This window comes from Oryctolagus cuniculus, chromosome 7 (assembly GCF_964237555.1).
Source record: "Oryctolagus cuniculus chromosome 7, mOryCun1.1, whole genome shotgun sequence".
In the NCBI taxonomy this organism is placed as follows: domain Eukaryota; kingdom Metazoa; phylum Chordata; class Mammalia; order Lagomorpha; family Leporidae; genus Oryctolagus; species Oryctolagus cuniculus.
In genome coordinates this window covers 156,134,128-156,149,108 of record NC_091438.1, presented here as the reverse complement: position 1 = coordinate 156,149,108, position 14,981 = coordinate 156,134,128, and the positions used below count along the sequence as shown (strand labels likewise).

The 14,981-nt window shown below is 45.4% G+C and overlaps 1 protein-coding gene across 5 annotated transcripts in view; it reads left to right on the top strand.

Annotated features, from left to right (window-relative positions):
• Positions 1 to 14,981, top strand: part of VPS13D (vacuolar protein sorting 13 homolog D) — a 276,670-nt gene that overhangs the window by 150,541 nt on the left and 111,148 nt on the right. For all 5 annotated transcript variants that reach the window (XM_008275374.4, XM_008275375.4, XM_008275373.4 and 2 more), the window contains 5 exons: positions 2,419 to 2,598; positions 4,315 to 4,431; positions 6,366 to 6,515; positions 12,298 to 12,447; positions 13,283 to 13,379. In XM_008275374.4, the coding sequence (XP_008273596.3) occupies positions 2,419 to 2,598; positions 4,315 to 4,431; positions 6,366 to 6,515; positions 12,298 to 12,447; positions 13,283 to 13,379 (694 nt within the window). The remainder of the gene's footprint in view (positions 1 to 2,418; positions 2,599 to 4,314; positions 4,432 to 6,365; positions 6,516 to 12,297; positions 12,448 to 13,282; positions 13,380 to 14,981) is intronic.

Here is a 14,981-nt window from a genome sequence, read left to right as displayed (position 1 = left end):
CATGGCATCAGGCTGAAAATGAGACCATGATCCAAGGTGAGTAAGTAGGAAGGTTTCGAGGAAGATTGGCATGTGCGATGGTGTGTTCAGATCTCCCTCAGTCTGAGGTCACAAAAGGTAAATAGTAGAACCTCAGGCTCTAGCAGAACGTAGGCTGTGTTTTTACATAGGACTGTACTCGGGCAGCGCACAAAGCTGTAAGGAGGGGCTGGCGCTGTGGTGTAGTAGTCCTGGCTACTCTTTTTCCAGTCCCGGCTACTCCACAGCCAATCAAGCTCTCTATTCATGGCCTGGGAAAGCAGTGGAAGATGGCTCAAGTACCTGGGCCCTTGCACCCACACGGGAAGCCTGGAAGAAGCTCCTGGCTCCTGGTTCCTGGCTTCTGATTGGCCCAGCTTCAGCTATTGCATCCATTTGGGGAGTGAACCAGCAGATGGAAGACCTTTCTCTCTGTCTCACCCTCTCTCTCTAACTCTGCCTCTCAAATAAATAAATAAAATAAAATCTTAATTAAAAAAAAAAAAAAACTGTAAGGAGCCTCTGACTGCTATTTGGTGAGATACATTTTCTTTATTGCCCTACCAAAGCTTTTTTTTCATCAAAGGCAAGCTGCTTACTTAATGAAGTATACATCTGGAATGGATTTGTGATTTTTAATTAGCAATACAATTCAAACTTCTAGAGTCAAAAGAGGGCTAGTTGTAATTGGTGGGTTCCATGTCTGACCCTGACTTTACTTGTATTTCCTGTTTTCTTGGAGCAAACACCTTCTGGTGTTTGTTGTTTCTTGAATCTATTTTGTCATTTCTCTGCTTGCGAATGACCCATAATAATAGTATTCATCAGAGCAGAATGTGTTTCGGTTAGGGAAATAAGTTTGTTCCAGTCTTGCTATGCTGAATGAAGTAACTGAAGGCATTAAAACATTGTCTGTCACTGTGCTCATTAGGCTGAATATGTACTTTCTCCCTCAACAACAGTCACAAAAAACTTCTCTGTGTTGAAACTTATCCTATAAACCCAGCTCACGGTATCCTTTTCATTACTCATTAATTAAAAATCTACAAGGCAGGTTTTGAAACTCTTTGCTTTGTCTTTTCTAGCCCTGTGATTGCTCCCCCGTAGGCCTCACCCGGTAGCACTGGGACAGAGAGCGGGAGGTGCTTTTCTCCAAGGCCTGGGTCACTGGGTGTCAGCTGACATTCCCAGCTATGTGTCAGAAGAGGCACCAACTTTGTGATATTTGGGTTGGCTGTCCAGTCATAGGCAAATTTGGGGAAATTTTCAACTTTAGAATTTGCTTCTTTTTGATAAATGGAATGATAACAATAATTGTTTTTATTTTTAGATTTTTCAGTAAACCTTAATGAAAATAAGAAACAAAGCTGCTTTCGTTAATTCTTTTATAAAAGATTATTTTGAGACAGAGTAAAACTAACATACTCTATTTATGGAATTATCCCTTATTTATAATTCTACCAGTTCGTACATTATAAATTCCTTTTATTTTTCTTTTTTTGCTGTAAGATTTATTTTATCTATTTGAAAGAGTTGGAGAGAGAGGTAGAGACGGGGTAGTAGGGGAGTCTTTCATCTGTTCGTTCACTCCCCAAATGGCCTCAGTAGCCGGAGCTGAGCCTATCTGAAGCCAGGAGCCAGGAAGGGCTTCTGGGTCTCCCACGTGAGTCCAGGGGCCCAAGGACTTGTGCCATCTTCTCCTGCTTTCCCAGACACATTAGCAGGGAGCTGGATCAGAAGTAGAGCAGCTGAAACTCGAACTGGCACCCATATGGGATGCCAGTGCTTCAGGCCAGGACTTTAACCTGCTGTGCCACGATGCAAGCCCCTCCATTTTTTGTTTTAAAGATTTTATTTATTTATTTGAGAGGTAGAGTTATAGACAGAGAAAGACAGAGAGAGAGAAAGAGAGAGAGAGAGAGAGAGAGAGGTCTTCCATCCACTGATTCTCTCCCCAAATGCCCACAAAGGTTGGAGCTGGGTCAAACTGAAGCCAGAAGCCAGGAACTTCTTCCAGGTCTCCCTTGTGGTTGCTGGGGCCCAAGCACTTGGGCCATCTTCCAGTGCTTCCCTAGGCCGTTAGCAGGGAGCTGGTTTGGAAGTGGAGTAGCCAGGACTCAAACCAGTGTCCGTATGGGATCCCATATGAGATGCGCTGTAGGTGGAGGCCCAAGCCACTACACCACGATGCCAGCCGCAATGCAGTATACCTTTCTATCTTGCTCAAGTTACTCTACTATTTTTCATCATCTCTAAAGCTGAGCAAATAGTAAATGCTTTGCTGTACATTGGTCATGACCCTTCAAAAGAGAAATTTAACAACTTTTTTCAAATGGCATGATAAACTGGCAGTCAGTACTTTTACCTTTTCTTATATATCTTTACTCCAATACCTTTTAGGCTAAAGGAGGTCTTTCTGGTCTGTTTGATGGAGCTGAAGTCGTTCTTGGTCCTGACACTTCTGTAGAGCTTTTGGGTCCAGTGCCACCTGAACAACAGTTTATTAACCAAAAAATGAGGCCTGGTTCTGGAATATTAGCCATCAGAGTCATCCCAGATGGACCAACTAGAGCACTGCAGGTAATAATTTATGATAAGTACTGACACGACACTTAGCATACCCTCTCCAATGCTGCTCAGCAAATGTTACTCTCCAATGTTACTCAACAAATATTCATTGAACATGTGTGCTGGGTATGAAAACATGGTCTTTTCATCTGTAACTCAGAGATCGGGTCTGCCTTGCAGAGTTCCTTCAAGTAGAAGTAAAATGTTAAGTATAAAGTATATGCAAAGTGTAAGTAAAATGTAAGATAATCCTAAAAAAATAAGAATTAAAGGAGATACTGTTAATGCATACTATCGATCTTATTAATCATGCTAACAATTTCAATATTCGATATATTGATAATATAAATAACAAGTAGGTCTAAGCTCTTTAAACAGACAAATAAAGTGTGCTTTGAGGGTTAGAGTGCAGGGTTTTTAGAAAGGATTTGTGTGCCTGGATTTGGAGGTTGGGGGAGCTCCCTAGGAAACATAATCCTTCAGCTGAGACCAACAGTTGACTGAGGACGTTAGCCAGGTAGGGAGGGAAGATGGAGGGGCTGTGCCCTCAATAATGAGTGTGTTCATTCCATCGTTGCTTACTGAGCATAGTTCTAGGTACTGAGCATGTATATCAATGAATAAACAAGTGAGATTGCCTGCTTTCATGGAGTTTACATTCTAGGGATGGTAGACAATGAACAATCAACACAGTAAGTACATTGTATAGCCCTGGGGAAGTTGATTAGTGAAGACCCACAAGCAAGAGTGATCCCCGGCCTGGCTGGCACACATAACATGGTGACAAATAAGACTGGAGGTAAAATCAAGGGCCCAAGCATTCTAAGCCTGAAATACAGACTAAAGATTCTGTGTTCTTTCTGAGGCAATAAGGAGCGAGGGAATGGCATCATCCGATAGCTCTTGCCTGCAGAGTTGGAGGGGTAAAACGGAGATGAAGAAATGGCTCGAGGCTCTTCCACTGATGGAGCTGAGATCATGACTGCCTGACAGGGCGGGGCCTGGAGGGTGGACAGAAATGGAATGTGAATGCTTAGGAGGAGAGGTAGTCCATCTAACAGTTGATTGGACTTGGGGCTGAGGAGAGGAAGGAGTCAACCGTGGCCTCCAAGATTCTGATCTGGGCGGCTGGGAGGATGATAATGCAAATCAGGAAGAGGTGAGCGTAGAGCAGACATGAGGGGAAATAAGGAGTACGTTTGAGACACTGAGTTAAGGTAACTGTGTGCCATCCACATGACGATGTCCAAAAGTTATTGTAAATATGTGTCTGATGCTCACGGGATTGATCAGATCATAGTGCAATTAGACAACCAAGGAAATAAAGGTGTTGGCATGAAATGGTGAACTGTAACACAGGACATCATGATCGACAATACCATGTGCAAAAGCTGTCTTCTCTTAAGGGAAAAATGAGTACGGTGACCTCGGGGTGTTTCTATTTTAACTGGAGCTGTAATTCTGACCACCTACAGATACCTAACTCTATCACATAAGTTTCACAGGGTTTGCGGCTTGAGTTTATCAAGTAGACTTAATGCCAAGCTTGCTTTGTTACTTCTATAAATCTTAGCAGTGCTAAGCAGTGCTTTGGAAACCATTAATTTCCACGGACATATCGTGTATGTAGTGCATATAGTGACTTTTAACCTACACAGTGGCATGGGCTAGACGGGGCTTCACTATAGAAGTGTGGGCCCTCACTATATAGTGTTTTATTGGCTTCAGATAACAGATTTCTGCCAACGGAAAAATGACCGTTCATCATATGAAGTGGATGAACTTCCCGTTACAGAACAAGAGCTACAGAAATTAAAGACTCCAGAAACAGAACAGGAATTGGAAGTAAGTTTTGAGTGTAAATTTATTTCTTTGATCACCAATTTGTTTGTTTTGCCCTGTAGTTTTCTGAGTTTAGACTTTGTTTTCTTTCTGCCCTGTATGAATTCTAAATATGATTTTGCTTTTCATATTTACTGTTATCACAACATGAATGTGTTATGTAAATGACAACTAAAATTTATGTGAAATCAGATATAATAAGTGTCACTATGTTAAGATGGCAATAAAACATGCTAACCTATCTGAATTTCAGTAGGGTTTTTTTCTTTTTTTTTATGATATTATTTATTTATTTGACAAGCAGAGTTAGAGACAGTGAGAAGGAGAGACAGAGAGAAAGGTCTTCCTTCAGTTGGTTCACTCTCCAAATAGCTGCAACAGCCAGAGCTGCGCCAATCCAAAGCCAGAAGCCAGGAGCTTCTTCCCAGTCTCCCAAGTGGGTGCAGGGGCCCAAGCACTTGGTCCATCCTCCACTGCCTTCCCAGGCCATAGCAGAGAGCTGGATCCGAAGAGGAGCAGCCGGGACTAGAACCAGTGCCCATATGGGATGCCAGCGCCACAGGCGGAGGATTAACCTACTGCGCCACAGCACCGGCCCTGGGTTTTTTTCTTTTAAAGATTTTTTTTTTTTATTTGAGAGGCAGAGTTACAGATAGAGAGAAAGAGAGACAGAGAGAGAGAGGTCTTCCACACACTGGGCCACTCCTCAAATGGCCACAACAGCTGGAGCTGGGGCAATCTGAACCCAGGAGCCAAGAGCTTCTTCCAGGTCTCCTACGTGGGTGCGGGGGCCCAAATACTTGGGCCATCTTCTACTACTTTCCCAGACCATTAGCAGAGATCTGATGGGAAGAGAAGCATCCGGGACACGAACTGGTACCCGTATGGGATGCCAGCACTGCAGGCCTGCTACGCCACAGCGCCATTCTCAATAGATTTTAAAGACTGGAAAACTAGTTTGTTTTTTGTTTATTTTATCTTTTGCGTTCCAGTTGACTCTGACCTTTGCCTTCCCTTGTTTCTGTTTGGCCACTGGAAAGAGGATGAAAAGTTTGAAAAGATGAGATGAACATGGAAAAGCACATTTTCTTGATATTTATCTAGTAATGTTTTTTAAAAAAGGATGCCTGTGTGTGAAGCACTGTGTTGGATGTTATTGATGTGCAGTGAGTAACCTATTAAGAGCTCTCTTGGGGGCCGGCTCTGTGGTGTAGCTGGTAAAGCTGCTGCCTGCATTGCTGGCATCCCATATAGGTGCTGGTTCTAGTCCCAGCTGCTCCTCTTCCGATCCATCTCTCTGCTATGGCCTGGGAAAGCAGTAGAAGATGGCCCAAGTCCTTGGACCCCTGCACCCATGTAGGAGACCCAGAAGTTCCTGGCTCCTGGCTTCAGATCAGCACAGCTCTGGCCGTTACGGCCAACTGGGGAGTGAACCAGTGGATGGAAGACCCCTCTCCCTCTCCCTCTCCCTCTCCCTCTCCCTCTCCCTCTCCCTCTCCCTCTCCCTCTCCCTCTCCCTCTCCCTCTCCCTCTCCCTCTCCCTCTCCCTCTCCCTCTTCCCCCCTCCCCCTTTCTCTGTGTGTAACTCTGACTTTCAAATAAATAAATCTTTTTTTAAAAAAGAAGAGGTTTTGTCCCAAATATAGAGAAGGATTCTGAGTTGCAGTCCTATAAATAAAGTACAGAGCATCCCAGGGCTCTGATGGGTTCTGTTATCTCGCTTGGAGTCCTGGCTGGAGTGGGGAGTGTGTGTAGGAGGCTCGCAGTGAGATGACAGCATTTGAACCGTCACGGTGGATGATGAAACTTTGCTCAGCAGTTGTCAGCTGCTTGGAGGTGAAGCGTAGAGGGATTTAATGCCATTTATTTTGTATACTCTTCCTGGCTATGAGCTACCTTTTAAACAGTCAGTGTGCCGTGTTTTGCTTTCCTTTCAGGTACTTGTGAGGCTAGAAGGTGGCATTGGGTTGTCCTTAATTAATAAAGTCCCAGAGGAACTGGTTTTTGCAAGTCTTACAGGAATCAATGTGCACTATACACAGCTGGCAACCAGTCACATGCTGGAACTCAGCATACAGGATGTACAGGTAAGAGTGAAGGTTCGGAGTTGTTAATCTCTGAAAACACGCCTAGAGCTGATGTGTGGTGTGCTAAAAACATCAGTGTTCTGAAGGAAGTGTCTTGTAGCCTTCAAAACAAATCACTCCAAATAGTAGTTATTTCTTGCTGACTTTCCTGTGCAGCAGAATTCTGACTCTAATAGCTGGTCCATAAATAAGTTAGATAACAGCCAGGGCAGCATACACAGGGGAGGGTGGTCTGTGGTTTCTCTGGTGTTAGAAAGAAGACAATAGGAATCCATCCAGCCATCATCGGGAGAAAGTCACACTCGTCACAAGGAGAGAAGGTAAGGGGACTGACATTCCAGTTTTGGTTAAGGTGGAATCATGAGGACTCTTCCGCTTGGAACAGCCCCCAAGCCTTATTACAGTAAGGATAAGACACTGGACATCAGATAGCGAAGTGCAGTGACCCGTGAGGGGTTGAAGCAAAAGAGGTGAGCCCTGCGGCTGCCATGCTCACCAGCTTAGAAGGTTCCCCGGCCACAGACTGGGAAGGGAGATGGGATATAATAACTAATCTTACAGGAAGTTGCCCCAAAGTACATCATAATCACACTCCTCAAACCACTGATACAGCCAGAGGACAAAAACCGTGTTATGTTCTTTGGAACAAAGATGCAAGTGACTACCATTTCTTTCTGGGAACAGTGCAAATGTGAGCATAGTAAGCAGCATCTTTAAAATGCCAAAAAGGGAATCAGCATCGTTCCCTAAAGCTGAAGATATCCTCAGATACATACAAGCTGAAAGAATTCACTGTTGTTGTAGACACACACTACAAAAAGTGTTAAAGTATGTCATTCACACAGAAGGAAAATGGCACCAGACAGAAATTTGGTTTGGAAAGTGTAATGAAGAACACCTGAAATGATAACCTGATGAGTGAGAACATGATTATTTGCTTCATATTTAAATATCTTACAGAGAGAATTGACTGTATAGACAAAAATAACACTGTATCTGAGGTCTGCAGTAATAAAGAATAAAATAATGACAACAGTATAAAAGCAAAAGGGAAGTATATTGTTACAATCTTAAACATGAAGTGGTGTAATGTCACCTAAATGCAGACCGATCAATTAAAAATTAAACATATATACTATAAACCATAAAGCAGCCACCAAAATAACATGACAAAGAGCTAGAGTAATCCAACAAAGGAGATAACAGGAAATCATTAAAAAAGTGATCGGGACCAGTGCTGTGGCGTAATAAGCTAAGCCTCTGCCTGTGGTGCCAGCATCCCCTATGGGCACGGGTTCATGTCCCAGCTGCTCCTCTTCTGATCCAGCTCTCTGCTGTGGCCTGGGAAAGCAGTAGATGGTGACCCAAGTCTCTGGGCCCCTGCACCCAACTGGGAGACCTGGAGGAGGCTCCTGGCTCCTGGTTTTGGATCAGTGCAGCTCCGGCCATTGCAGCCAATTGGGGAGTGAACCAATGGATGGAAGACCTCTCTTCTCTCTCTCTGCCTCTCCTTCTCTCTCTGTAACTCTGACTTTCAAATAAATAAATAGATCTTTAAAAAAAAAAAAAAAAGAAAAGAAAAGAAGAGTGGTCTGAAAGCAATGCATTCAGGTGTCATCTTAAGGAATTTTGGAGACTGGAACTGTGCTGTAGTAGGCTGAGCTTCTGCTTGCAATGCCTGCAATCGATATGGGCACCGGTTTGTATCCCAGCTGCTCTTTTTTTGATCCAGCTCTCTACAGCCTGGGAAAGCAGTGATGGCCCAAGTGTTTGGATCACTGCACCCACGTAGGAGACCTGGAAGAAGCTCCTGGCTCCTGGCTTTGGATCAGCCCAGCTCCAGCCGTTATGGCCATCTGGGGAGTGAACCAGCAGATGCAATACTTTTCTGTCTGTCCCTCTCTCTGTTGAAACTCTCTTAAATAAATAAATAAATAAATAATCTAAAAAAAATTAAAAGTTGTGAACCCAAAATAAACAAAAGTAAGTAAATAATAAAGAATACAGTGGAAGTCTGAACTGGAAATCAGTAATCATAGTACAGAAAAATCAGTATAATCAGAAGTTGGTTCTTTAAGAAGAAAAAAAAACTAACAGGCCTTCAACCAGTATGATCAAGAGGAAAATGGAGAAGACACAAATGACCAACATCAGGGGTGAGAGGAGGCAGAACAGCCAAGTGAATGACTGCCCTTTGGGCGGGGCTTTTGAAAGGCATTGTCTGTAGTGAGTCTTTGTGAGGCTGCGGGGTTTTCCCCGTAAGTGTAGGGCTTTGTCATGGCTGCAGGATGCTGGGGTGGGAATGGTGGGCACAGGATAAGTTAAGCTGCCACAGAACTCACTGTTCATACCAAGTTTCATCTTATTTCTCGAGTAAATACTCTTTGGATCGTTACAAGCCTTTGATTCATATTCGTAATTCTGGAGAAGTTGACTTTGATGACTTTTGGCAGGATTCTTTTGTCTTGCTATCAGAACAACTCCTGTGTCTCTCTGACATCATGCTTGGGACCGTTCTCCTTTATAACCTCTGCCAAAACTGAATTGTGTCTAGGAAACTAGTTGCTGGTAAACATTGCAAAAGAAGGATCCAGAGCCCAGACTACGGTCCTTTTCTCCCAACAGCCAGCCTATGTTCCTGCTGGGCGTGTTCAGCGGATCCCTGGGACAAGGCTGCTGTGTCCCCCCAAAACATTACATGGCACTTCCAGACTGTCAGTGCCAGGCCTCTTTTCAGGGGAGTCATTTGCCATAAATGGCAGTTAATTTAGGATAATCACAACTCATCTGTGGACAGATAAAAAGTATTTTTCTTTCTTTTACTTTTTTTTTTCAATATTTATTTGTTTATTTGAAAGGGAGAGTTACAGAGAGGCAGAGGCAGAGATAGAAAATCTTCCATCTGCTTGTTCACTCCCTAGATGGCTACAACGGCCAGAACTGCGCCCCATCCAAAGCCAGGAGCCAGCAGCCTGTTCTGGGTCTCCCTCGCAGGTGCAGGGGCCCAAGGACCCGGGCCATCTTCTGCTTTCCCAGGCCACAGCAGAGAGCTGGATCGGAAGTGGAGCAGCCGGGACTCGAACTGGTGCTCACATGGGATGCCGGCACTGCAGGCTGCGGCCTTACTTGCTATGCCACAGTGCCAGCCCCTCTTCTACATTTTTGACCTTTTTCTTCTGAAGAATAAAAGGAGGGACGTTGTCACTTGAAGTAGCCTGGGAAGATCTTCCTGAGGAAGTGAGAGCTAAACTGAAACATGAAAGTGGAAAAAGAGCAGACCACAGAGAAGGAAAGCCATCCCAGGGAAGTTCAAAGACCTTGAGGAGAGAGGGACTTGACTACATTTGAGAAACAGTGGGGAGGCTCCTGTGTAGACTAGAGCAAACTAGGAGGAGAGTGGCATGTGGTTTGGTTGGGGAACATGTATTGATTCATGCAGACCTTGGAGGCTGTGGCAAGAAGTTTGGTTTTTATCCTAAGAGAGAAGCCATTAAAGGGTCTAAAGGAAAAGAGGGTATGGCTTCTTATATTTTTGTAAATGTTTGTTTATTTGAAAGGCAGAATGACAGATTTATTCCATCCTCCAGTTCGCTCACTAAATGTCTGCAACAGCTGGGTCTGGGCGAGGCCGAAGCCAGAAGCCAGGACCTCCATCATGGTGTCCCACGTGGGTGGCAGGGGCCCAGGTACTTGGGCCGTCATCTACTGCCTTCCCAGGTGCATCAGCAGGGAGCTGGATGGGAAATGGAGCAGCCTGGACTCAGGCTAGCACTTAGATTTGGGTTGCTTGTATTGTAAGTGGTGTCTTAACCAGCAATACTGCAGCGCCAGCCTCCATTTCTGTTTTTCAAAGATCGCTTTGGAGTACACTGTAGGGAGCAAGAGTGGAAGTAAGGAGAAGTGCACTGAGTCTCCTGCCCTTCCCTGCACTTTGAGAGGCAGCAGAAGGAAAGCCCGCATACAGGGTGACTGTGTGGAAATCCAGGCAAGACCATGGACGGGTCAGAGGATTTGGTGCAAGAAATACCTGCATTTGAATCCCTGCTTTTCCGCGTGCTAGCTCTGTGAATGTGACCGAGTTCATTTAACTTCTCTAGACTTCTGTTGATTTGTTGATACAAACCCAGTCTTTGGGGTTGTAGTAAGGAATATGTTAGAGGGTGATGTGCAAAAGGTACCCATCGATGGCTCGGCAGGGGTCCCCAGCAGATGGCCCCCTCTTGTCTCTTCCATGCGCGGACCTTCAGAGTACAGCAGGATGTGAGGGTGGCTGCCCCTGCAGGACGTCCCCTTTATCCACCATTTGAGTGCAGCCTGTGCACACTGTTGGGCTGCTGACTGGGACTTGGGGGGTAGGGTAGGTCCTAATGCCACTCACTTCACCCTTGTATTCCTGAGAAGGGAGTTGACCTTAGAACATGGAACTGTTCCCATTTGTTAGCCAGTTGAGCTACTGATTCTCTAGGTTAATTGCCTTTAGGGAATTTGGAGCAGGAGAGAACATTGGTAACATGTGGTTAAGAACACTGGCTTTAGGTCAGATAGCCCTGGACTGAAGCCCTAGTTCTGTCATTGACGTAACTATGACCTTCAGCGAGGACCTCACTCCTTAGCTTCAGCATCTGCAAAGTGAGGTCAGTCACATTTGGCTGTCGTAAGGGTTGCAGCAGAACCCATAGTGCAAGAGCAAGTGTTGTGAGTAGTCGGTGACTTGACGAGCTAGTGCATATGAGGTGACCAGTGTAGTACCCATATAGTACTCAGCTAAATGTTAAAAATACTACATTGTTAAAGTTTTGATTCATTAATGCTTTATTAAGTAAATCATTTTATTTTTAAAGATATATTTGTTTATATGAAAGAGTTACAGAGATAGAAGGAGAAATCTTGCATCTGCTGGTTCATTTCCCAGATGGCCGCAACAGCCAGGGCTGGGCCAGGCCAAAGCCAGGAGTTAGGAGCTTCTTCCAAGTCTCCCACATGGGCGGCAGGCACCTAAACACTTGGGCCTTCTTTCACTACTTTTCCCAGGCTATTAGCAAGAAGTTGAATGGAGAGTCAGTTAGCTGGGACTTGAACAGTGCCCATATGGGATGCTGGCATTGCAGGCAGCAGCTTAACCTCTGTGCCACAGGGCCCGCTCCTCATTAATGCTTATTGTTTGAGAGGCAGAGAGCAAGAGGGCTCCTATCCACTGGTTTACTCCCCAAATGCCCAAAAAGGCCAGGCCTGGGCAGGGGCCAAAGCCGGAAGCCGGGAACTCAGTCTAGGTCTTCTGCATGGATGGCGGAAAGCTAAATTCCATGACTATCACTGCTGTCTCCCAGGGCCTGCTATAGCGGAAGCTGGAGTCAGGAGACACAACTCAGTGCTAAACCCAGGTACTCCAATATTGGATGTGGGTGTCTTAAAAGCTAGGCTAAATGCGCATTCTCATCCTTTAAATTTTCAGTTGGCAAGTACAGATTGTGTATGTTTATCAAGTGGAACATGATGTTTGAAATATGCGTATGTTAAGGAATGGCTAAATGAAACCCGTTAATGTAGACATAACCTCAACTACTTTTTCATGGTGAGAAAATGTAAAGCACTCACTGGCCAAGTGTGACTTCTGTTGTCACACTGTTCTTCCTTCTGAAGTGTTGCTGTTGCAGGTCTTCACTGTGGTTGCGTGCTTCCAGCTGCTGTTGAGCTAGAGTAAAATGTGAAGAGCCTGTGTGATGAGTCACTACTCAAGGTGGAGTGAGAACTAAGCTTGCTTTGCTGTGTGCTCCTGTCCTAGGTGGACAATCAGCTCATCGGTACCACTCAGCCCTTCCTGCTGTATGTGACTCCCGTGAGCAATGAGAGCGAGGCCGTTGAGACCGGCCCTGCCGTGCAGGTCAACGCGGTGAAGTTCCCCAGTAAGAGTGCACTGACCAACATCTACAAGGTGGGCTGTGGGTCTGCTGCGTGCCAGAGGGCTGATTCCTTCCCTCGCAGCCAAGTCAGAGCAGCAGTGCCGGCTGCGGACGGAATGGTTACACAGGGTTAAGGCACATGCAGCGTGCTAGGTTGTTAAGGGGATTTACAAGAACTCCGTCCTTTGGCACCTTGCATTTTCAGTTGTGTTTTCAGTGACCCTGCAGGTGATCATTAGATAGTCCTGAGTCCACAGGGCAGTCTTCCTTCATTAGAGCGACATCTTTGTGGGAAGGTGCAGCATCTTCTAGATCAGTCAGAACTAGGTGGGGGCCAGATCTCAGATTACAAATAGAGTAATCCAGAGATTTGGGAAAAGGGCTGAGGGGCAGACATCTGGCTACCGCAGTATTCACTCAGAGCAGATAGTTCACAAGTGGCGAATTCTCTTCCTTGGGGAAGTCTCCACGCACAGGCTGCTGTGACAGCTACAGACTACACAAGTGGAAGCCGGGTAAGAGGCTGCTTCCCTTGTTTCTGATCCTCGGTCACCAGCGCTGCCGGGACCGAACCTGTGGCAGCCTTGAGATTGACTGCTCCTTAGGAGAGCCGCCGTTCGTCCTGAGTGCAGGGCCAAGCAGCTCCTGCACCAAGTGCATCCCTGACAGAGGAGGGTGGGGAGCCATCTACTAAACATCACCTGGAATTCTTTTGAGCTGTAACAGTGGAGAGAGTGATAAGCCAGGATAAGTTGGCAACGTGATTATCAAATCACATGAGACCCACGTCATGTCACTGGGGCCTTTTTAATGGCACAGATGAAAGTCGCCGCTGTTCATGCTATAAATCGGAATGTCTCTCTCTAGCACCTGATGGTCACAGCGCAAAGATTCACAGTGCAGATCGAAGAGAAGCTGCTCCTCAAGCTGCTCAGTTTCTTTGGCTACGATCAAGCCGAGTCAGGTGAGAGGGTGTTGTGTGTGTGTGCTGGGCGCCGGCTCAAGGGTGGCCTTCCTCGGTCTGTCAGCAGGAGTCCTGCACGCCTGCACGTTCCCTGTCTGCCTCCCCTCCTGAGCCGGGAGGCTGAGGCCCGTGTTCAGCTGTTCTCTGCAGGCGTCATTTGTCGCCTGAAGTGTGACTGCACTGCGGCTGCTCGGTGGGTCTGTGGGCGTCCTGCAGTACCCAGGAGGGAGCCTTTGGGGAGCAGACTCTTCCCCTTTGCTCTGCGTGTTTTGGTCCCTCTGCTCTAGGAGTGCAGAGAAGATGTTCGTCATTGAGGAAACCACTGTGTTTCCCAACCTTTGTTTATTAAACAGATTCAGGCCAAGAATCAGAAATCCCTGTGGTGGCTTCTTGGGTTTAGTTGAGAAAAAAACTGGTTAGCCTCAGTCTGTTAACTTTTGACATTCATTCCCCTATGGCTTAGTGTCATTACAAAGACATCCTCTTTACCCTCTTCTTTGGAGAGGGCAGTAAAATAAGCTGTTCCAGCAGTGCTGCAGAAGTAATTTGGTTGGTGTCTCTTTATTTTATAGTCCTGCTTGCAGGTGGACTTTCCAGAGCGCTCTCTACAGCTTGGGAGTGAATAATGCCCAGCCTTGTTTGCAGCCTACGCTAAGTGTTGAACCTAAGGAAATGATAAGAAAGAGACTTTTTTATATTTATCTACCTATGTTGGCTTGAAAAAACAAAATTAGAAGAAAAATATTTTTGTTCTTCTTACCCAGGCTTAGAATTTAAGCTTTAAGGCTATTTGGAATCAAGAGTTAGAGCGCGTCTGTTTAGTGCTGTGCTGTCCACTTGGGGTTGGAACACCAGTGTCTGTCTGTGTTCAGATGGATGCCAGGTAGCTCCCTGGCAAGTACAACTTTACACTTGACTGGATATGCCTTTCTTGTATATGCTCCTTTTTCCCCCTAAGATTTACATATTCTTGTAAATTTGGTGGTTTTCCTCTCAAGCACTGTGTAGTGGATTTAGACTTTTGTAAAATCTGTCAGCCTTTCATTGGAACATCTCTTCTCCTTTCCATAGCTGTTCTGTTTTCTGAACAGAGGTAAGCAGGTCCGTGTTGCAGCATCATTGTTTTGTAAGTAGAACTAATGATCGCTTACACCATGAATCTGCGTGAGAAGTAGGTGGGTGCAAGCTCTCTGGCTTTATTTCTAAGACATGTGAAGCCAAGGGAAGACATGCTGCCCAAGTGGATGTGGTCCCACAAAAGAACAAACAGCACGTTGCTGTGTTTTAACCCATGCCCTTCTTTTTTATTTTTTGGGATAACATGTCAAAAATCTACCTTTTGGCCCTGTGTAAGTGGATGTCCACCATTCGCAGAGGGGCTATTGCTTGTAGTGGTGTCAGTTCCTTATAGTCTGCAGCCTGGTGCTTCTCCAGGTATTACGTTCCATTCAGATTCATTATTTCACTGGTGATAGTGTTTGTTATGATTTAGTTGTACTGGATTTCTTTTTTTAACTTTTATTTAGTAAATATAAATTTCCAAAGTACAGCTTATGGATTACAGTGGCTTTTCCCCCCCATAACTTCCCTCCCACCCGCAAC